We start from the raw sequence: 23,407 nt of genomic DNA, 5'->3' as shown, positions 1-23,407 counted from the left end.
TAGCCGCCGGTTCAAAGGGGAAGGAAGTCAAGGCGCGTAACACTATATCGAGATCCCATGGAGGTGCAGGATGAGAAATCGGAGGTCTTAATAGAGCAGCACCTTTCAAGAAGGTCTTACACAATCTGTTGCTCATTAAAGGTGGGTTTATGGATTCGTGAAAATTGGAAATCGCTGCCAATTGGACCTTGATGGTAGAGACTGAAGAGCCTTGATTGAAAAGAGAAGTTAAAAATTTTAGTACTTCTGCCACGGGAATAGAGATGGGGTCCAGGCCGGAGTTGAGCCCAAATAGCAAATCTTTTCCATTTGCTAGAATAGAGTTTCTTTGTAGCAGACTTATGGGCCGAAGATAATATGTGTACAACCTCTGGATCCAATGTATGACTCCTGACTATAGTCGGAAGAGGAGGAGCCAAGCAGTCAATTTTAAGGTGTGCAGGGACTGGTGGAATAGTCCCGACTGATGAACCAAAAGATCTGGGATCTGATCCAGGAACCATGGACCTTCCAGAGCATATTTCCGAAGGTAAGGAAACCATACTTGACGAGGCCAGTAAGGAGCAATTAAGATCAGTTTGCTCCCCAAAAGAGATGCCTTTTGAATCACCCTGGGAAGGAGAGGTACTGGAGGGAAGGCATAAAGCAAGCCGGTGGGCCAAGGATGGACTAGTGCGTCCATGGGGCTCTTCCCCGGAGCCGGGGTTAGAGAGAAGAAATCTTTGCACTTCGCATTCAGAGGAGTCGCGAAGAGGTCGCAACACGGAACTCCCCATTTGCTGAAAATCTGACTTGCGACTGTCATATTCAGAGACCATTCGTGGGGAGAGAGGATGGTTCTGCTCAATCTGTCGGCTATCACATTGGACTTGCCCGGTATGTGAGTAGCCACTAGAAAGCGTTTGGTCGAGACTGCCCATTCCCAAACTCTCATGGCTTCTCTGCAAAGAGGATAGGATCTGGTCCCTCCCTGTTTGTTCAGGTACCAGACAACTGACATGTTGTCTGAGTGAACAGCAATTATGCCCTGAGGGAGATAATCGTGAAGGGCTTGAAGGGACAGAAGTACTGCCCTCATTTCTAGGATGTTGATATGAAGTATCATATCAACAGTGACCTCAGTGACCTCAGTGACCACCTAATTACCTATATTATTAAACATAAATGCCCAACTACCAACCCCCCCTTATATAGACTAATTAGAAACAAAAAGAACTTTGTCCCACAATTATTCCTTGCAGACCTAAAATCCTGCAACTGGTCCATTTTAAAATCTCTACCCCTAGAAGAGAGTGTTTCCCACTTCAACGATACATTCCTTAGGATAATAGAAACACATGCCCCAAACAGACTAATCAGATCCAAAATACGTATAGCACCTTGGTTAACTAGAGAAACCAAAATGAAACTCAGAGACCAGGCCTGGGACAAATGGAGAGCCACTAAAACCCCCCAAGATCGCATTAAATTTCAACAGCTAAGAAACACTACCAAAACAGCCACTACCCAGGACAAAAAACAATACTTCTGCCACCTCCAGAATAAACACCAGAACAATCCAAAGAAGTTCTGGGCAGGATTTAACAACCTCCTTCACCCAGGTAAAACTACTACCCCAACCCCTGAGAAGCACATCGGGAAAGATGCGGAGGCAGTAGCCAACACCTTTAACTCCTTCACCGATACTATCCAATCTCTTGCTAGCCAACTAACCTCCACTGCCCCACCTACCTCTCAACCTCATGAAGCTGCCCACACCTCCTTTAACCTAAACCCTGTCTCTTCCTCCTATATTTGTTCCCTCTTAAAAAAACTTAAACCAACCACCCTGGCGGCTGATCACCTCCCAGCGGAATACTTACAAATAGCATCCGAAGCCATCGCCTACCCTATATCCATCCTGATCAATAGAACTATTACTGAAGCCACCATCCCCTCTTCTTGGAAGATTTCTTATATCATCCCTCTTCATAAAGGAGGTACCTCCACTGAAACATCCAACTACAGACCAATAGCAATCCTGTCCCCAATAGCGAAAATTATGGAAAGATGTGTTCAGAAACAACTCCTTCACTACTTAACCCTTAATCGTCTCTTATCTAACTCCCAACATGGCTTCCGCCCCCACCACAGTACAACCACCGCCCTCCTTTCCTTTATAGACTCCATTAATAACAATCGTAACAACAAACTAATATCCTCCGCCCTCTTTCTTGACCTATCGAAAGCGTTCGATATGGTCAATCACCAACTCCTACTTAATACCCTAGAAAGCCTACATCTTAGCACCCCTGCACTAAGCTGGTTTAAGGCGTACCTCACTGGTAGGCAACAAGCTGTCCTGTGGCAAGACAAACTATCAGACCTGCTCTCAAACACCATCAGTGTTCCTCAGGGCTCCATACTTGGTCCTCTTCTCTTTTCCATCTTCATAAACAACCTTCACTCAGTCATCCCCAAATCCACCTGCATACAATATGCTGATGACTCCACCCTGATCTGCTCCGATGTCTCCCTTTCAAAACTCCAAACAACTACTCAACTCTGTTTTACTTTAGTTGAGAAATGGTTCACTGACTTGAAACTCCTACTCAATCCAACAAAAACTAAATTACTGCTATTTTTCCCCAATGCCAATACACCCCTTGGTAATGAACTCACAAATACTAACATTACACCTTTTCATATTAAATCCATCAACGGAACCATCATAGCCCCTGTTACCAGTACCAAATTACTAGGTGTTACCATTGACTATAAGCTAAAATTTGACATCCACATTACCCAAACCATTAAATCGGTTAACAAAAAACTTGGATCCATGTACAGAATAAAAAACTTCTTAACCCCCTCGACCAAACTAACTATTGCCCGCACGCATCTCCTCTCCACACTACTATATGCATCCCCAGTTTTTTCCTTCCTCAATAAACGTGAACTTAACATGCTCTCTCTTGCTTATAACCATATTGCTAGATTCATAACAGGTTCCCCTTATCGCACCCACCACTGCCTTAACCTTAGGAAACTCGGTTGGTTGGAACTACCCAATCTTCTCAAACTTAACCAACTCACCGAAGCCTTTAAAATAATCCACCATACTGACAGAACTCCCTCACTGTGTAGTATTTTGACCCCCTACTCCAACCTTAACTCCCTTAGATCAGCTAATAATGTCCAGATCTTAACAACTAAAGCTAAGAACTCGGGTGGTGATGCCCTGTATGCCAACTCCATTGGAAAGCCCTGGAACTCCCTGCCAAACACCCTTAGACTCATGACCTCACATAAACAGTTCAAAAACAACCTCAAAAACCATCTTAAGCTACAATGGCTATGCCCATGCACAGAACCTGACTAACTTATCAAATCTCCTGTACTCATAATTTGCCCTGATAAGTTAGTTACCTAGACCATTATTTTCACTGTGTTTATCCTATACAACTAGTTTGTTTAACCTGTTGCTTTGCTACTTGTGCTTATATTAAGTCTATGTTATTTCCTATTCTTATATTGTAAATGTAACTTGCTCTCATCATGTATTGCTATTATGCTGGAGCTTTTCTCCCCGGGCCTCTACTGAAAAGGGATATGTATCCAGCTGGACTAGCCCGGTCAACAAATGTAAAATAAAATAAAATAAAATAAAATAAATAAAATAATAAATAAATAAGTAGGGTCTCTTCCGGGTGCCATTTGCCTTGGACTGACCTGCCCAGGGAATGCCCCCCCCACCCCATCTGGGAGGCGTCCGTGGTCAAAGTGGCCGCAGGAGGAGGTAGAACAAAGGGTCGTCCCTGATCCAAATTGGAGGGCACTAGCCACCAGCGAAGGTCCCGTTTGCAAGATTCCGTGATCCATATGAGGTGACTGAGAGGGAGTTCCTGAAAGGACCACTGAGCTGAAAGAAGCCACTGGAGAATTCTCATGTGCAACCTTGCCAAGGGGACTAGAAGAACTGTGGCGGACATGGATCCCAATAGCTGCAGGACCATCCTGGCTGGAGCTTTGGACCTGGGAAGTAAGGCTCGAACTTGAGTCTGAATGGTTTGTATTCTGTCTGTAGGTAGATAGACCCGCATTCGGTTTGAGTCTCTCTCTACCCCTATGAATCTTATTCGCTGAGATGGCAGCAACACAGACTTTGGCCAATTGAAGGTGATTCCAAGGGAACTGCCCAGTGATATAGTGGCTTGAAGGCTCTGCAGTAGTAGATGCTTGGAGGTGGCAGTTAGGAGCCAGTCGTCTAGATACGGAAACACCTGGAATCCTAGACTTCTCAGGTGAGCAGTCACGACTGCCAAACACTTAGTGAACACCCTGGGGGCTGTGGTGAGACCAAAGGGCAGCGCACGGAACTGAAAATGACTGCCTCCTAGGTTGAAGCGCAGATGTCTCCTGGACGCTTGATGTACCATGATATGGTAATAAGCGTCCTTGAGATCTATGGAGTACATCCAAACACCCTTCTCCAGCAATGGGAGAATGGTTTGTAGTGTGACCATTCGGAACTTGGACTTTCTGACTGAACGGTTTAGGATGCTGAGGTCCAAAATGGGCCTCAAGTCCCCGGTCTTTTTTGGCACCAAAAAGAATCTTGAGTAAGTCCCTAATCCGATCTGGTCTGCGGGGACCGGTTGGATGACTCCTTTTTGCAGCAGCTTTGAAACTTCTGAGGCTGCAGTTTCCCGTTGACTGGGTGGCGGGTCCGGGATTTTTTTGGACTGAGGGGGGGAATGAGAGAATGGGATGGTGTAACCTCCGGCGATAATTCGAAGCACCCATCGGTCCTGAGTGATACCTTCCAGGCTTTTAGGTGCTTCGAGAAACGACCCCCGACTGGCTCCGGAGCTGCACAGTCGGGCAATCCCTCAGGGACTGTGAAAGGCTGAAGAGCCACGAAAGGACTCGCGGTCTCCAGTGTTGCGAGGGCCTCTGCCGCCTCTGGGACGGCGCCTTCCGGAAGAATTTCCCCCTCCCCTGCCTCTGGAAGGGGAATCCTCCTGCTGAGAGGGGTAAGGCTTCTCTTTGGGATAAGGCCGAAAGGGAGTGGAAAATCGTGCCCCTACGGCAGTCAGAGTCTTACCCTCCTGTTCACAGCGGGTCAGTGTGTCCTTTACCTTGGGTCCAAACAGGGAGGACCCATCAAAGGGGGCGTCGGCAAAGGAAGACTTAAAGGCCTCCGCGAAATGACACAGGTGGAGCCAGGCTTGTCTCCGTAGAGCAATGCCTGTACCCGCCGCTCTACTCGCCCATTCGGCTGCATAAGAAATGAGCCTCATGGACGAGTTTGAGATGGACGACATTGTAGCCAGCTGAGAGCCAACCGTCTGGGCCAGCTCCTCAGGCAGGTTACCCAAGAGGGTATCGGATAGCTCTTTAATCAGATCCTTCTGAAATCTAGTAAAATGCGTAAGGTAGTTCAAGGACCTTAATGTAAAGGCCGCTGAACTCAGGGTGCGCTTTCCGTACCGATCCATGCTCCTAGATTCCTTATTAGGAGGATGGACAGACGTCGAAGCCTCTGCTACATCTTGCTGGGTAGCAGATGCCACCACCAAAGCATCTACAGCCACACCTTTAGTTAGAAACTCTTTTTCAGGGGGTGCCGAGAGGAACTTATTCGGACGAGCAGGCACCGGTTCCACAGAGTCTGGGTGTTCCCACGCCCTTCGACAGATCAAATCCAAGAGCTCATCGAAGGGCGGAGACACCCAGGAGGCAGAGGGCTGAGCCCCGAAGGCCTTCAGGAACACAGACTCATCAGCAGAAGGAGGTTTGGACTGCCAGCCGCCTCGTTGTTTTAGGGCTTCCAGGATGTCTGCAAAGGAGACATCATCCGAGGACGACTTGGGGGACCCCCTCTGCATCATCGAGATCAGTGTCTGATGTAAGAGACTCATCAGGGGAGTCAACGTGCTTCCTCTTGCACGATCTCTTCCTGGGGGGTTCTTCCGAAGAGGCTTCAGAAGGACCTCCAGGAGGGGGAGAAACCCCAGTGGGGGTAACCTCAGGCCCCGGGGCTCCGCTGTCTATGGACAGGGGGACTGCCAAAGACCCAGTCTCGGTATGCAGGGAAGGAGCTGGGGAGACCGTGGAGGTAGCCAAGGAAGATTTGGCTAACGCACTCCTCATAGCCCTGAAGGCGGGACCACCAGAGTCCTGGGAGGGTCCCACCTCCGTGGCCACGACAGTGGATGGCACTCCCGCCGCCGACTCACCAAGAAGGAGACTTGGGACCGAAAACATCAATCCCGAAGCCTCCCCCCCCAGGGCCGACGGAAGAAGTCCGTGTACTGAACTCTGACCCAAGAGCCGGAGTTGGAGCAAGGGTCGGGCCCGACCCTAAAACCTCCACCGGTTCCACCAGCACCGGCTCCAACGGCGCCGAGGCTGTTGGAGGAGGAACCATAGTAGGGAAGTGGACCATCGGCTCCGAAGCCGAATGGGTTGGAGCCGAAACTAGCTTTTGGAACACCGGAGACTGGAAGAGTCTTAGGAGCACCCTGTCGATGTACGAATCAGACATCTTGGATGATCTGGAGGATACCGATCGGGCCCGAACCGATTTCTCCATTGGCTCCAAAGGACTCTGGGGACCGGCTCCGAAAGGACTCTACCACTATCGGCTCCGAGGGAGATCTCAAGGCAATTTCCCTCGGTGCCGATAAGGACTTCGGCTCCGAGGGGGAACAGTCTGAGCCAGTAACCCTTATCGGCTCCAAGATCAGTGGAGCCGATGAAGGTGACCCGCCTCTCGATGCCCCAGTCCTCGTCTCCGAAACCAGAGGGGTCGAGGCTGGAAGCATCGAGGCAGACAGTTCCGCCCTCGGCTCCGAAGTCCGTGGAGCCGATGGAGAAGTCTGCTTAGATTTTTTAGCAGTCGGTTCCGACTGACTGGTCGGAGCCGACGCTTTCTTCTTTTTTGAAGGAGAAGGAGAGGAAGATAAAGCCTCCTCGAAGGATGGCTTAATTAACCCCTTGAGGATTAATTTGTTTTTCCTCTCCTGGAGGACTCTAGATGAAAAGGCGTGATACACGCTACAAGATTCTTGTAGGTGCTTGGCGCCTAAGCAATAGACGCACGAGGAGTGGTCGTCCGTTATGGACATTTTATAACCACACCTCGTGCACTTTTTAAACCCGGAGGGTCTATGCTCTTTGGACATATTACTTACGAAAAACAGTACCAGTATAAAGAGAAATACAACAAACTAAATAGTTCAAGAACAACAATATAAAAAGTTTGTTTTTGTTTTTTTTTGTTTTTTTTTAACAATACAGTGACCAAACCACACAGAAAGAGAGAGAGAGTCAAGACCCTCTAACTTAAACGGGCACTTGACCCACAAAGAAACAGTAATAGGAAAGCAACAGGGGAAGGCCCCTCTAACTAAAATGGGAAACCTTCCCTGACGAAAAAAACACGAATTTCTTCAACAAAACTGATCAATACACACTCGTAAGACAACAATAGCTGTTAAAACAGCTTTTGGGTTTAAAGCAAGCAAATTTCTGACAGGAAAAAGCCTAAATAAATAGTACTTAGCCCAGCCAAGTTGAGACCACGTCTAAGCTTGTAAGCGGTAAACAAGATCTGGGGGATTAGTGGTGGTGCATCCTGGGATAAAGATAGCTCAACCAATAAGAGGCCTCGCTCTATAGCATAAGCGTGCCGAGTCGGAGCCGAGGGATCGGCTCCGAGCCCATCAGTACAGAATGTAGGCGAGATAGGATCACATAACATCAATTATTAACTTTAACCGTTTGATCTGACATCGGCTGAGGCAAGAAAGAGTCCCCAACGGGGTACTTAGCTTTTTTGAAGACTTCGGTAGCTGAAATCACAGGAGCTGGCCGACCGGCACTTGCGAACTGCTTCTGCTTCGGGCACCGCGCGGCAAGAAAGACTGAGGAAGATGGCGACGGCTGACGCTTTTATACCCCAGGCGCTCTGACGTCGGGGAAAAGGGCGACATCAGCTGACGCCGGACCCAGACTTTGGAATCCGGCCGACCGAAGGGCTGCCTGAGGCAGGACAACCCATATGTAAGGACTGCAGATGCATCCTTGAAGGACATCTGCAGAAGTCTGAACTAAGGTAGTTGGTCTGGTTCTGGTCTCATGTCGAAAAAAAGGCATTAGAGGCTGGTGCCTGCAAAGTGGCTCTGGACCCATCTGAGGCGGCGACAGGCAGAGGGTCTGAAGATGAAACAGCAGCCTGCGGCATGGAGGACTCCATAAAGTTCTCTGCAGAGGCTTGTGGCTGAAAATCTGCAGACTGCAGGGCTGCAAAAGCACCTCACTGACTACCGCTGTGCTGACTACCAATTTCACCAGTGCGTCGTCAGCAGATTTAACCCTAGACCTGTCACGGTCCTTGTCTTTGCATTTCCTAGGTATATCCGAAGTCAGGAGACCAAAAGACGCCATACCGATGAACTTAGGTCGGACTCCAAAATGCTTATACAAAATCTTACCTCTACGGCATATGGTACGCGGGTTAAAGGAAGCACAGAGATCGCAGTTAGGGACATCGTGCTCAAGGCCCAAACAAGTTATACAATAGGAATGGAAATCACAGTGCAGAATCTGTTTTCCACAGGCAAGACAGTTATTAACTTTATCTGACATTAGTTAAAGCAAGAAAAGAGGATCCCCCAATGGGGTACTTATCTGAAGGCGTCTTCAACTTGGTAGTTGGAAAGCAAAAAAAAGCTAAATGGCCGACCGGCACTAGTGCGATTTGCATCTGCTTCAGGTTCCATGGCAAGAAAGACTGAGGAAATGGCATTGGCTGCCTCCCTTTATACCTGACGTTCTAACATCAGTTTTACAACCGGCGGCAGCTGACATCATATACCAAGGACTCTGGTATTCGGGCCGACTGAGGGCTACCGGGAACTGGATAACCCATATGTGAGGACTGCAACAATGAAACATGAAGAACATCAGCATATCACCATGGGGTATAAGGATAGTTCCATGCAGTGGCTACCTGCAGCAAGCCATGACAAACACCAACTTTCATTATCATATGGGATTCTCTGGAGCAGTAAGAGGATGTTACCAAGAAATATTTTTATTTTAATTTATCCTCTGTTTATCAGGTTAGTCCCTTTAAGCTAGTGCGTCACTTTTCAAGGGAGACCCAAAGATGTATTTATATTACTAAAAGGAATTTGGCCAATGCATTGTAGATCTATCCCTACACATCGTTGTTGCAAGTAGGACCCATTTTGCATGAGCACTTCCTGTTTCACTTCCAGGTGCAGAGGCAGCTCAGAGAAACAGGGAGGCAGATGGAGAGAAGGGAATGGTGAGAGAAACAGAGGAGAAAGCCAATATCGAGACTGGAGAATTCTAAGGAAAGTTTTCACAGAAATCTGTTTGATGGAGGTAAGTCGGTAAATGCTGAATGTATAATTACAACCCTCCAGTCAGGAGGGTTGCAGAACGATTTACTTAAAGAAATGGTGATGCGGAGTGAGCCAGAAAATAAAATGTGTTTCCTGGGGGGAAATTATGGAGAAAATACAAAAGCAGGACGCAGGCACAACCCTGAAAAATAGTGGTGAGATGGAAAAGAAAACAAACGATGAAGGTATTAAGAAGGCAAAACAAGAGTAGCAGAAATGAAAAAGGTAGAAGAGAATGGAAAACAGAATTATGTGGTAAGGACTCAAAGTAAAGAAAAAGTACAGTTGTGTACACTTACCATAAATGTAGATGTTCAAGTGTATTCACTGTTTCAGTCATCACATTTGGGTTATCTCTGCCAGGGTAGTACATAACCAATCAGCACCCTTTGCAGTTCATTTTTATATTGCTACAGTGTGGTGCTTTATATTTGTTTACCCCATTACTGCACTGATCAATACTGACCAATTTCAGGCTCAGCCTGGGTGAAACACAAAATATTTCACAAACAAAATACAGAAATGCAAGCAATACCAGAACAGTTCAAAATAATTATAGAAAAAAGCCACTGTGTGTATGGGTCTACTTCTAATGAACAAAACCCACAAAATAAAAAATGAAGCAAATTAAACCCACCCATGTGGGGGGCTTTGCCCCCCGCCCCCCCCCCTATGTGGGAGGTTGAAGCCACACACCTTCCCAACTAAATATACAAACTCCGAGACTGCACTGCAGTAGGTAAAGGGGCAAGGTTCACCATGGTGACCAAGTGGTTACTTACCCAGAGTTCCTTACCAGTGATCCAAGAGTTCGTTCAAATGCAGTATCAGTAAAGTCGTCTCAGTCTTAAGTCAGGTAAGTGGGTTTTCATTCATTAGAAGTAGACCACTGTAAATACATTCCAGTGAACAAGAACAGTGCAATGTACAAATTACTAAGGTTTAACTTTAAGAAATCCATATTACATACCTTTGTAATGGTGATAAAATCTGGTCCAAAGAAAACACTTTTAACCCCTTCAATTCGAAACAGCTGCCTGCACAACAAAGATTATGCAAAATAGGTAGATATTAGTGTCTGTTAAGGAACAGAGATGCAACCCTTCGCAGTGTCAAATTTGATACAAATCAGTACAGAAAAAAAAGAAGTCTGTTGGACAGCTGGCAGGCCAAAAATACAAAAATAAAAAAATGTGACCATGTCAGACTTTCTAGCAATCCAAGAGTAAAACTAACAGACGAACAATAAAAGAAGTTATTACATTCAGACCACTTTCTGAAATTCATTAAGGGAAAGAGCCAGACCTAAGGCAGAAGACTATTAGTTACAAACAAAAACCATGAGAGGATCAGCATGTCTGGCATTGACAACACTACTAATAACATTTTTAAGCCAAATCTGAAATTCTAAACAGGTGAAGTTCTTCAGATGCTTAATCTGACTGCCAAATCTATCAGATCAAAACTCTAGCATTAAATGTGTCATACAGGAATGAATCAGAATAAAGAAGTTTAAAAAATGTCAACATTTTTTTTTTCAGTAACGTGACCTCACTGCAGGGGATTGGGTGGATAGTACAAGCAGTATTTTTTTTTTCCACTCCACCCCCTCCACCATCTCCATGGCCAACCTTCCCATCTGTTCTCCATCACTGAGGCAAAGGTTGTTTAGGTGAAGCCATCATTCAGACAGCCATCAGGGTGGGTCAAGATTTTCTGTTTTTAGTTTGCCCCTTCCTAATGCATGCCCCTTAGTGAGGCACAGGGAAAGGGCATGGAATGGGATGACTACAGAGCATGTCCCCCCTCACTTCTGCCAATGGTATTCCTTCTAAAACATATGCACCCCCCCCCCAACCTGAGTCACAAGCAGTCAGCTTCCCCATTCTCTAGTAGGACTCTGCTCTACACAGTACACACCCTCAACCCTGGGAAAGATGAGCAGGCAAAACTCTCACTCATTTCTGCCCAGTTCCTTAAGTGTTGGGGCTGCTAGTCAAACCTCAGTCACCAAAGTCATAGTCAGGAAGCGATCCTTTACACAATTAAACCAAGCAGAAGACTATTACCTGCTTCAGGAAAGTGCAACAGCGATTAGGCGCACACACGTGTATACACATTACATACACAATACAACACACACAAACACTACTGCAACACAGCACAGTGGATCTTCACAAATAATGTACAACTGACCCAAAAGTTTGTGTATGTACATACATACATATCACACACGGATTTAAAAAGTATACACAGAACTTGTAAAAGAACATTGGTGTTTTAAGTTGGAATGTACGGGTTTACTTTGTTCTCTTTTGTGAAGAGGAATCCAATGCCTGTAGCAGTGGCTCTGACAAACTGGAGGAAGATACCAGTAAGAAGCTGGCAGGGGGGGGGGGACAGACTGAGAGACTGTAACCCAGCAATAACTTAATTTTTAGGTCCCTTTCTAAAATAAGCAGCACTATTTTTTAAGACTCAAGTCTTCTACGTTCCACAATGGCAGACTGCAGTAGACACTTTTGGCATACCTTTTGCCAAGACTGTCCCTATCACTGCAAACATACAGAAAGCCTCCTGTTTGACTATAATTTTCCCTAAGGTGACAGATTTCCCTGTGGTGAGTGCTGGGAGTTTTTCTCCCCTTTGTCGAGAGCACCTGCATGCTTGAGCTACTCAGTTTGCTAGATGACAACAGTAAAGCAATAACTGCAGCCCATTGCTGCTGCAGTCAAAAGGGATGGCGGCACCGGAAGAATTGATGGCTATGCCACAAACAATCCACTATTAATTGACTCACCAGGGAGGAGGACTTAGATGCGCATCTCGTCATCTTTGGGACTACACCCAACAGAAGGGATGGAACTAAGCCAAATGGGTTAGAAACATTTCAGCGCAGATGACCAGAGACTCACTGAAAACCTTCATGATCACAAAGTAACTGGATATCGGCACTATGAAAAAGGTTTAAAAGGCATTATTTGCCACGGCTTGGATTCACAAGAGAAACAAGTTCAAAAGTTCCACAGCTAGACTTTCTCATAACAACATAACACTATCACAATGTTTGATGGCATTCTATGTGTCACTGCTCCTCCTTCTCTGGCTAAGCCAGAAATTCAACCAATATGAGAAAAATCCCTCGCTCACTCACTCACTCTACTGTTGAAATAAGCTGCCTAGCCTGTAACTCCGTCTAACATTGTCCAAATAATGATGTGTAAGCAACACTAAATGGTGCATTAGCTCTTTAGGTATGATGCCACTTTACTGCCAGTTTTTCAAATGATGTGTATGCAACACAATCTGGGTCAGTAACTCTCTAGATATGATGCTACCTTGTCACCATTCTAAGGTTTTTATTTTGTTAATATAGTTTCCTGTTTCAACTAGGTCTCACTTGGAGTTTGTGTAACAGAGATGTTATTTTATTAGAACTTGTAAATACTGTTTATTATGACAAATGTATATACTGCTGATCTATTTCCACAACTGTAAATATTACGTATGTACTCAACTTGATGGGCTATTATTTTTTTTTGTCACTGCTACAGTACTTTGGAAAATCTGTGTGCATTTTTAAATGTACTTTTTGGAGATTTTCTCCACTGGCTTCCACTTTAAAGGGGTCTTGCATGGTCCAGTCAGACTTTCCTAGAAACAAATACATTCAAATAAATTAAAACAAATTGTGTGACTTAAAGCATATAATTAATTTGCAGTTTGATCCTATGGTTCAATATGCTAAAAATAATACTGTAGATATTTTAATCATTGACAAGTTTACACAGACAATAACAATGTTTTAAGAAAGTGGGTACGTGAAACTGATACTAACTTTGATGAAAGTTTTGTTATACTAGCAAAAAAGATAGCTATGCACTGAAACGTACAAAGCTCGGCATTCTACCCCTGTGATAAAATCCATGTCAGCTTTCTGGAAACTAGCAGAAAGTTATCGCTGTATGAATGGAACAAAGTTCATGGTGTAGTACAGTGTTAGAAAGCAACAAAAATCTACAAATATTTGGCTAAGGATACAGAGAGAAGAAAAAACACTTTAAGAGAAGAAACAGTAACACAGTCACAGTTCTAAACCCCCTTTCTGCCAGTGTAAGGCAAAATTCTCAAATAAAAATACCCACTGCCTAGAGTCTTCCCTTATTTATGCAAAAAAGGGAAACCAAAGACAAATCTGTTGCACAGTAACAGCAACCTAGAAAAGAGAAAAAGTGAGGAAATGGTGTTTAGTCACTCAGACAGAGGGTGAGCCACATAAAGCAGGCAAGAAAAAGGGGGGGCAGTATATACAGAGGGAAGAAAACCCCAATGATATTCCTAATGAGTCAAAATACAGAAGTATTAAAAACAAGAAAAAAAGAGGGATCTCTGCAGCCAGTTCATGAAAGAAAAGAACAAGGTAAAGAGCACATGACATTAAAGAATACTGGTTACATGTGGCCTTTTCTAAAAGGAGGTGCCAACAGTCTGATTTTGAGGAAACTAAAGAGTTGACTTTTAAGCAAGCCACGTAAAAAGGCCTAACATGATGACAACACTGGACAGAGCAAAGGAAAATACAGCCAGCTAGAGTTGCAGGGAAAAACAGCTGAATGTGATGTTCCTTCTTCTTACACTCACTTTTGAGTAAAAAAGCGACTTGTACAGAGCAGAGAGGTAGCAGCATGCCAGCAGTTGATACCCAAGCTTTTCACAAATCAAGGGATTACATCAACACATAGCTATGCACTAGGGGGCACTCAGGAATAGATAAGACTAACACAACAATCCCAACAATATTCTACTGCCCAAGAGTAATAAAAACAAACTAAGAACTTCTCGGCTACAAACCCTGAATGCCACCAGACTGCCCAACACCCAAGGCTGTAAAAATCTTCCACTTCTAATGCCATACGAGACCTTATAAGTCTAGTTACACTGTTCAGGCCCAGGGCTGTGTAGGAACACCGATGGAGTAAATACAGAATTATAAACACTGGTATTTACCCAGTTATCCAACTACTTACAAATCTGTAAAGATTCTAAAAAGGTGGATAAATAAAGGCAGTTTATTCCAAATAATATGAGTACACTGAGAAAAACACCTTTCTCACATTTGTCTTGAAACTTTCAATGCAGTATATCAAGTTATGTCTATGCTTTTTATTTGATTTAAGCAACTGCAAATTTAATGGAATCCTCACCCTCTTCATTCATTAGTGCCTTGTAAGCCAAAATCAGAATACCTCAACAGAATATATAGCGAAAAGAATAAAGATCTAGGTTCTTATACCTTTCTTCACAAGACAATTCAAACACCAATAATTTTATACTCTTGGTAAACCTTTTTTGGACAAACTCTAAATGATTTATTTGCCCTTTAATGCAAATGCAAAAAGGCCTACTGAATTTCAGAATTGTTCGGACAAAACTTAATACTGGTCATACAGACCAGTTCCCTTGTAGAGATATTTCTGAACAACAAACTTACTTGCTTCACAGCTCTATTAATTACAATAACTAAATGTTGGGAAAAGGAGAATCTGTCTGCTACTGTGATTCCCTAAGTCTTTATACTGCAATACTGTTTTAAGTGCATGTGTTTCAATAATAAACTTTGCATTGATCTATGCTAAAGCTGATGTATATTTTAGATGATCATCTCTAAATTTCAGAGAGGTAATTAACTACTTATGTCAAAGCAAATTTTACTTGAAATAAATCCAACCTTTCCGTTGACATATTTAAATAAACTAGCAAGACTCATTTTTAGAAATATTTAATCTGGTCTTTGCTAACAACATGGGCCTTAAGGAATTCCCCAAGGAACTAAAAGCAGGTTGTCAACTGGGTGACAATGGCTTGATTAAATCCTGTTAACCAGAACATTATCCACTGTATTAAGGAGTTACTAAATTGATATTTAACCAAAAAATGATGTACTGTTTCACAAAGGCAGGGAGTCAAAAGATTTCACTAAATCCAGTTATACTGTTCTGCATTTTAGCCTAATGTCCATTTCCAAGGTTACCTGGTTATACAATTCCACTGTGTTTACTAATGTGGAATGACATTTTATACAGCCAGGGTGGCCAAAGTCTATTCCATCTTTCACACTGTGCCTTGATACTATCATTCGCAAAAATTTCCAAGAATATGTACTAAACTAACTGATCTATAACACCAGATTCCCCACTGTAATACATTATCCCCCCCCAAGAATCCCTGACCAAAAGTAAAATGTTAAAGTGAAAAACAAAACCGACCCAATTATGTTTTAAGATTAGTTAGCATGATAGCTGGAATTTTGCCTGGCCCATGGAAGTACCTTGCTAGATTTTTGAGTGAATTATTGATGCACTCCTAAGACATTCAGGGGCAATCTCAATATATTGGTAACTGATATTGTCAATCTGCTATGTTTGCATTCTTTTTTATAAGCTGCCTCTGTTATCTCAAGGCCTTCAAACATAAATCCTCTCTTATCCGGGTGAAATCAAGTTTACTGTAATTGTATTTTTTTTACAGGACTACTATAAATTTTGACTTTTTTCATTAAATAGAACTTTATGCTACAATCATCAGAAGTCGCTTATGGCTTGCATACCTTAATACCGTCAAATAAATTCATAAAATTGACTGCAACCAAATCTAAAAAGTGCTCTCTCTCACACATTTTCTCTGCTAACTGCATGTAACTATGCAACACAAGAGTGTCAAGAAATATTGGGAACTACCTGAACCATCAAACCAGTTTATTTCAGGGGACTTCTGCGATGGCTGCACATAGAGTAACAGCTTAATTCTAGCTCTCCCAATGTGAAAACAAACTTAGCACAGAAAGCCAGTAGACCTAGATTTCTGAGTAAATTTCAACAACCATCTAGTACGTGTACTCCCTAAATGTCAGGCAAAAAGAAATATAGAAGACCTGAAGGAAAAACAGCTACAAAAAGCAGCAAAAAGAAAAAAAAAAAAAAAAAAAAAAAAAACCACTGACTGGAAAAGGTACATTAGCTGTTCATCAAAAAGCAGTGCAAGCTCCAGAGATGACTTCCAGTAACAGAGAAAAGTATAAGGCAACTGCACACAGACCTGGCTAAAATAAGCGAAACACTGATGCAGTATATCAAATAAAACAATAAAAAGCTGGAAAAAATGGAAGAAGCTTTAAACAGATACCCAGATAAGGTGATAAAACTGCAAAACTCAGAGGTTGCAAAGAAGAAAAGGCTGGCTGAATACAATACTGCACAAGAAGAGAGGTTTCAAAAATAAAAGAATTAGAGGACAGAGCACATAGGGAAAACCTGAGATTTTCTCATGTACCGAGAAGTTGGAAGGAACAGACTGTATTAATTTTATGAAAGCACAAATAAGCAACTGAACTGGTACGTCACAACAGAAATTGTTAATTGAAAGGGCACATCGTGTGTATGCTACGAACCTAGCCATAAGAAAACAACCTACACCTTTAATAGTAAAGATACAATCTTACAAGCAGAAAAGGCTGATTCTGACAAAACTATGGCAGAAGTTCAAAATACTTAAAAGTGGGAGACAGCAGAGTGTTTGTGGAGAATGACTACTCACTGTACACCAGCAAGATGAGGAGCAAATTTATCCCATTGTTCAGAGAATGTCGAGAAGCAGAAGTGATATTCAAACTGATGTACCCAGCTATCTTCAAAATATTTTTCCCTGCAGAAACAAAATCATTTTTTGAAGAAGTACATGCTAAGGAAGAAATACAAAAGTCTGTCCAACAAAAAGCGAGCTGCGAAACAGAAGGATATCCTACTTCTTGTTCTTCTGGTAATAAAGACCACTGAGATACTATGCCAGTGAAACCTTTTCCAGAAAATGCTTGAAAGGGGGAAAAAAGCACAAGAGTTGACTAGAAGTATTGCAAATATGTTGGAAATGAAGAAGAAACAGGGTTTGGGAGAAGAGATGAACAGGAATAGAAAATAATCTGGAAATACTGGACTTTCTTGGAATTAGCTAAACTTGTAAGGGACTCTAAAGCATATGCCCTAGTTCATGTAATTAAATGTTCGGAAAAATACTCAGAAGGGGGGAAGAAAAGGAGGGAGAGAGTTAAGTGTAAATAAAACAAAGTTTTTTCTTAACAGTATTATTTAAATGGTGCACGATTTTCTTTGCACATTATAAAGTAAAAATTTCCAGTTTTTTTTTTTTTTTTTTTTTTTTTAAATATAATGGGATACAAATGTAAATAGAGGCTCCTATTTTTCTTTTTGCTTCTTTCTCCCTGTTCAGTTTTAAGAAATGTAGGCACTTGCAATGTAAAAAAAAAAAATAAAGGATCTGGTTAAAGCAGCATGACAGAAGTATTAGTCTGCTTTTTCTCATTCTTACATAGGGGAATGACTGGTTTAAGGCCATTAGCTTAATCTAGATACAAATTTTTAATAGAAAGCAAGTAAATGAAAAAGAAAATTGAATATTTTAAGGCATTTTTTTTCTTGTAAACAGGTTTGTGCCTTGTTCTCACATCTCTAGCACATAAAGAGAAATGGCTTGAAAAAAATGTTTTCTGAAACCATTCAAGTGTTTTCCCCGCTGAGAGAGTTATAAAGATAAGACAAAACCAGACAGCACTTAATAGAACCACAGGCTATACCATGCCGACTTGGCCTCATCTATAAGACTTCAAATCAAAGTCTCAAGCTCTTCCCTCTACCATTAATGCTCTATTCCATCCCCAACTCCTCAGATCAAGTTTGTTGCCCTACTGCTCATTGAATCATAAAAACTGATAGAAACAAATGATAGATGACGGTCAAACCAGGAACATGATGGTTCCTATAACATTTATGGATCCTTCTACGAGTGTCTGGGCTGGGGAAGGTGAGGAAGAATGAAAATGGACAACACTGATGCCAGATTACGGTAAGTACATAACTTCTAAATCTGATGTCCTTTTCATTCATCCTCACACGTGGGTCAGAGTCCGCAACTCTTGGAAGGCCCTTACAAAAGGACATGCCAGAGCACTGTTGAACCAAAGGAAGATCTGCTTCTGGAGACCATATCCACTTTACAATGTGTAACAAGGGTAGGAATCTTTGACCAAGTGGCTGCAGCACAGATGTCTTCAATGGAGGTTCCTGAAGAAAAGCTAGACTTAACAGCCATTTATCTAGTAGAGTACGCTCTAGGAAGACGAGGCAACTCCAGACCCTTTTGAGAATAAATTATCAAGATACAAAGCAGTAATCCATTTTGCCATAGTAATGTTGGAAACTGCCTGACCCAAGCAGTTTGGAGCAAAGTACAAAAAAGATGAGCACACTTCCAGTACCATTCTGTTCTGTGAAGATAAAATCGGAATTGTCTGAACATCAAGCAGGTGATGCATACATTCACCTTCAGTAGTATAGTTGGGGAAGAAAACTGTTAACGGAATGGACCGATTAATGTTAGACTCAATAGACACCAAGTAGAAAGGATTGGTTCGAGAAGATACCCTTTCCTTATGAAAAATAACATAAGGAGGTCTACATGATAAGGCCTGATGCCCAGTGACATATATTATATAAAAATAAAGATGTCTTCCCTCGTAGTAACCATGTGATATTGTTAGAAATAGTAAGTTCTACAAAGCCTGCAAAGGATTCAGAAAGAAATATGTAGAAAACAAGTGTGATCAGCCTAAAAAAATGTGTTCGCATGACATATTAGTAACAGATGGCCATGATAATAGAGGCTTGCTGAAATAGCAGGGGAAGCTAAATACATACAAATACTCAATTGTCAGAACCTACCTAACAAAGAGAAATGTCTGACAATACAAAAAGAGAAATGGCCATCATGTCACAAGACTTCACCTGTTTTTTTCAGAAACCAATAAGGAAACAGAAAAAGTATAGTTGTGTACACTTACCATAAATGTAGATGTTCGAGTGTATTCACTGTTGCAGTCATTACATTTGGGTTATTTGCCTGCAGGTAGCCCTTAGCTGGCCTGAATATCAAAGTCTTGGATTCCTGCGTCGGATGCTGTCTCTTCTTCCATGACGTCAGGTCATCAGGGGTATAAAACATGCAGCAGACACCATTACATCAGTTTTTCTTGCCCCAGATGTCAGGTGCCCCCCATAATGGAAAGCAATTATAGGCAAGGGTACACCTCCAACAAAAAGCAAATACACCAGAAAGCTGAAATACACTAAACAAGAAGAAAAGTATAGCCAGGAGAAGTCGGGGGCTGGAAGGAGGGTAACCAGGACTGCAACAGTGAATACACTCGAACATCTACATTTATGGTAAGTGTACACAACTGGACTATGTTCTTCGTGTTTCACTGCTGCAGTCAATACATTTGGGTTGATTCCGAAAGCTAAGGAAGGGAGAAGGAAGTTAGAGAGCATTAGGACCAGCTATTAAGCCCTACAAAACTGCAGTGGCAAAACCAGCTCTGGAATTAGAAAAAATAGGCATGTGGTAATGCTTGGTGAAGGTATGTACAGAGCTCCATGTAGCAGCTTCTAGGATGTCCCTGGTAGGGACAACTCTCAGAGGCTGTAGAGGTAGACGCAGCCCAGGTGGAATGTGATCTTATCCCCTGTGGGGGAGGCTTTCCATGGTGCTAATAACGGAAATTAATGCAATGGGTTATCCACTTAGAAATGGTTTGTTTTGAAATGGGCCTTCCCCTCTGCCCCTGCAGCAAAGTCAGCTAGCAGCTGTTCAGATTTTCTGAGAGGCTTAGTCCTGTCCAAATAAAATTTAAGTTGCCTGTGCACATCCAAAGAGTGCAGTATTCGTTCTCCTTTGTTTTGTGGATTTGGGAAAAAAGTAGGCAAATGAATGGACTGATTAAGGGCCACACTAGACACCACTTGGGCATAAAGGAAGGACTGGTCCTGAAAGACACCCTGTCTACATGGAAGATGATGAATGGCTCCACTGCCATGAGTACCTGTAATTCAGACACTCTTCTTGCTGAAGTGATGGCTAGAAGGAAGGCTATTTTCCAAGAAAGGAATTTCAACTTTGCAGTTGCAGCTGGCTCAAAAGGAGGTAGAGTGAGCTTTTCCAATACAAAGTTAAGGTCCCAGGCTGGGGTAGGGGCTCTCCTGGGTGGTCTTAAACTTTTTGGCCCCACTGAGGAATTGCTTCAGCAGGGGGTGAGAGAAGAGGGGTGGTTCAGTATTATAATGAGCTGAAATGGCAGAGGCATGAATTTTAATTGATGAGAAGGAAAGGTCCCTGTGGAGCACCTCCGTTAAAGTACTGAAGAATATGTGGTAAGCTGAGCACTGGTGTGCCCGTCCCGAGTCTGGCTCCAGGAACAGTATCTTTTCCACTTTTCAGCATAGGATTTTGTAGTACTAGGCCTCCTTGACTCCAGAATGACATCTAGGACCTGCTTACTGAGGGATGTTATTGGAGGGCTCAAGGAATTAGCCAGGCTGCAAAGTTCAGTGTTTGAAGTTGAGGGTGCAGAATCTGGCCCTCCTGCTATGACAGCAGGGAATGGGTCTGAGGCAGGTGCCATGGTTCCAGCAGTAAAATACTGCACAAGAAGGGGTACCAGTGTTGGTGTGGCCACTCTGGTGCAATCAGTATTATCCTTGGTTTGTCCTGTTTGATCTTTAGCAGAACTTTCGAGAGTAGAGGCAGAGGGTGAAAGGCATACACTTAGTGGTTTTCCCAGAAGGACAGGGCATCCACTTTCCGAGCTTGACTGTGGGAAGTCATTGTGCAGAATTTGTCCAATTGGTAGTTCTGAGGGGAGGCAAACAGGTCTATCTTTGGATTCCCCCATTTGTTTCTCAAAAGGTTGAATATCTTTTGTTCCAGTTTCTACTCGTGTGGGTCCATAAGATTTCTACTTAGGTCATCTGCCAGTGAATTTAGCTTGACTGGCAGGAATTGAGCTTGTAGTGCACTTGGTAGATCAAGGCTGTATTCCGCAGAGCCATGGCCAGTTTGCAGAGAGGGTAGGAGTGGGTTCCCCCCTGCTTGTTTATGTACCACATAACAGTGGTGTTGTCTGTCTTTACCAATAATTGTCCTGGAAGAATGTGGTCCTTGAAGGCTGTCAGGGAATTCTGTACAGCTAACATTTCATTTTGACTGAAATGCAGGTGCATCTGACTCAGGTTCCATTTGCCCTGAATACACTGCCCTGCCAAGTGAACCCCCCCATGCATAGTCTGATGCGTCTGTTGTTAGGGTTTGGGTGGCAGGGGGTACAGTGAATGGGAGCCCCTTGTTGTGGCAGCAGGCCTCTGCCCACCAAAGGAACTCTGTCTTTATGCAAGGAATGATAGAAATCATTGATTCCAGGTCCTGAGAATGTTGACACCATAGGCTTTTTAGATACCACTGTAGTTTCCTCATATGCAGTCTTGCATACGGAATTAGTAGAATGCAAGAGGCCATGAACCCCAGGACTTGCAGGATTTTCCTTGCAGACAGCTGGGTCTTTGTGGCCAGTAGTTTGAAGTAGGCTGTCAAATAAACTTGTTTCTCTGGCATGAGGTAAGCCATCTGGGAAGTTGTGTTAAAGCTTGCTCCCAGGAATACAATTTGTTGGCAGGGTACCAGATGAGATTTCTTTAGGTTTATGGTGTACCCCAGTGTGGTTAGAAGTTTCTTTACAAATGCCAGATGTTTTAGTAGCATGTCCTGGCTTTCTGCCTGAATTAGGCAATCGTCCAGGTATGGGTATATTTGAATATTTCTTTGCCTGCAAAATGCAATGACTGGAGCTAGACACTTTGTGAATACCCTGGGCATAGTAGATACGCAAAAGAGAAGTGCAGAGAACTGATTGTGCATGGAGCCTGCTCTGAATCGTAGGTATTTCCTGCAAGATTCCCTTATTGGAATGTGCAGGTAAGCTTCCTTTAAGTTTAAGGTTGCCAACCAGGCATCTTTGCCTAGCATAGGAAGCGTCTGTTGAACTGTTAGCATTTTGAATTTTGAGATTACCAAAAAGGGGTTTAGAATAGAGAGGTCCAGGATAGGATGCCAGCAGCTGTCTTTTTTGGGTTCCAGGAAAAGTCTTGAGTAAAAACCTTGTCCCCTTTTTTCTGCTGGGACAGGTTGAATAGCTCTGATACCTAGAAGGGAGAACCTGCTGTTGAGCCTCTGCCCACTGATTTGGGGGTAGGTCTGGCCAACCGTTTGGGGTTGGTAAGGTGCGGAAGTGGAATCTGTATCCTTGGAAAACTATATTTAAAACCCATTTGTCCTGGGTAATGAGTTACCAGTTTTTTGCATGCAGGGCGATCTTTCCCCCTAAAGGAGCAGGCAGTTGAGCAGGGCTTGGAAGGTTTAAGGTTAAGACATTGTGACATTTTTCCATAGGGGAGTGTCTTACTACTTCCAGCTTTGGAAGTGAGAGTCCCCCACTGCTCAGGCCTGTGAGTACCTTGAGACTGTAGCCTAGGTGGTCTGCTGTTCCTGGGTTTGGACTGAGAAGGCCTGGAAGAGACAGGAAAGGACCAATTCTTAGAAAGCCAATGCCTGCTAAATCTAGGAGGCTGTACTTGCAGGAAATCTTTAACAGTTTGCATAGATTTAGCATTTTCCTCCATCTTTTTAAGTACTACTACTTCTGCTTTGTTGCCAAACAGTTGGTCTTGGTTTAAGGGAGCATCCAGTAATTTAGCTTTAACATGATCTGGCAAATTTAGCTCCTTAAGACAAGCATGCCTTCTAAGTACAGACCCAGTGACAGCAGCCCTGCAAGATGCTTCTAAAGAGTCAAAACCACATTGCAAAATATGTTTACCAACTTGTTCAGCAGAATGCATTAAATTCTGTATTTTTTTTTATTTTCAGCACAGTCAGGAATCAACATCATTTTCTGTTCAAGTAGTGCCATAATATGCTGCTGATACTTTAACATATGAAACTGGCAGTTTAAGGCCCTAATTGCCAGAGTAACAGAAGTGTATACCTTCTTACCCAATCTGTCCAAGGCCCTGGAATCTCTATCAGAGGCG

At 43.2% G+C, this 23,407-nt stretch overlaps 1 protein-coding gene across 1 annotated transcript in view; it reads right to left on the bottom strand.

Annotated features, from left to right (window-relative positions):
* Nucleotides 1-23,407, bottom strand: part of NFU1 (NFU1 iron-sulfur cluster scaffold) — a gene marked incomplete in the record, with an annotated part of 508,295 nt that overhangs the window by 255,464 nt on the left and 229,424 nt on the right. Inside the window, 1 exon segment of the mRNA XM_044083026.1 lies at nt 10,390-10,456. Within this exon segment, the coding sequence (XP_043938961.1) occupies nt 10,390-10,456 (67 nt within the window).

Source organism: Protopterus annectens, chromosome 9.part0 (genome assembly GCF_019279795.1).
Source record: "Protopterus annectens isolate FY-2018-M chromosome 9.part0, PAN1.0, whole genome shotgun sequence".
NCBI lineage: Eukaryota > Metazoa > Chordata > Ceratodontiformes > Protopteridae > Protopterus > Protopterus annectens.
The sequence above is the reverse complement of the archived record's forward strand: the minus strand, read 5'-3'. Positions and strand labels throughout refer to the sequence as shown.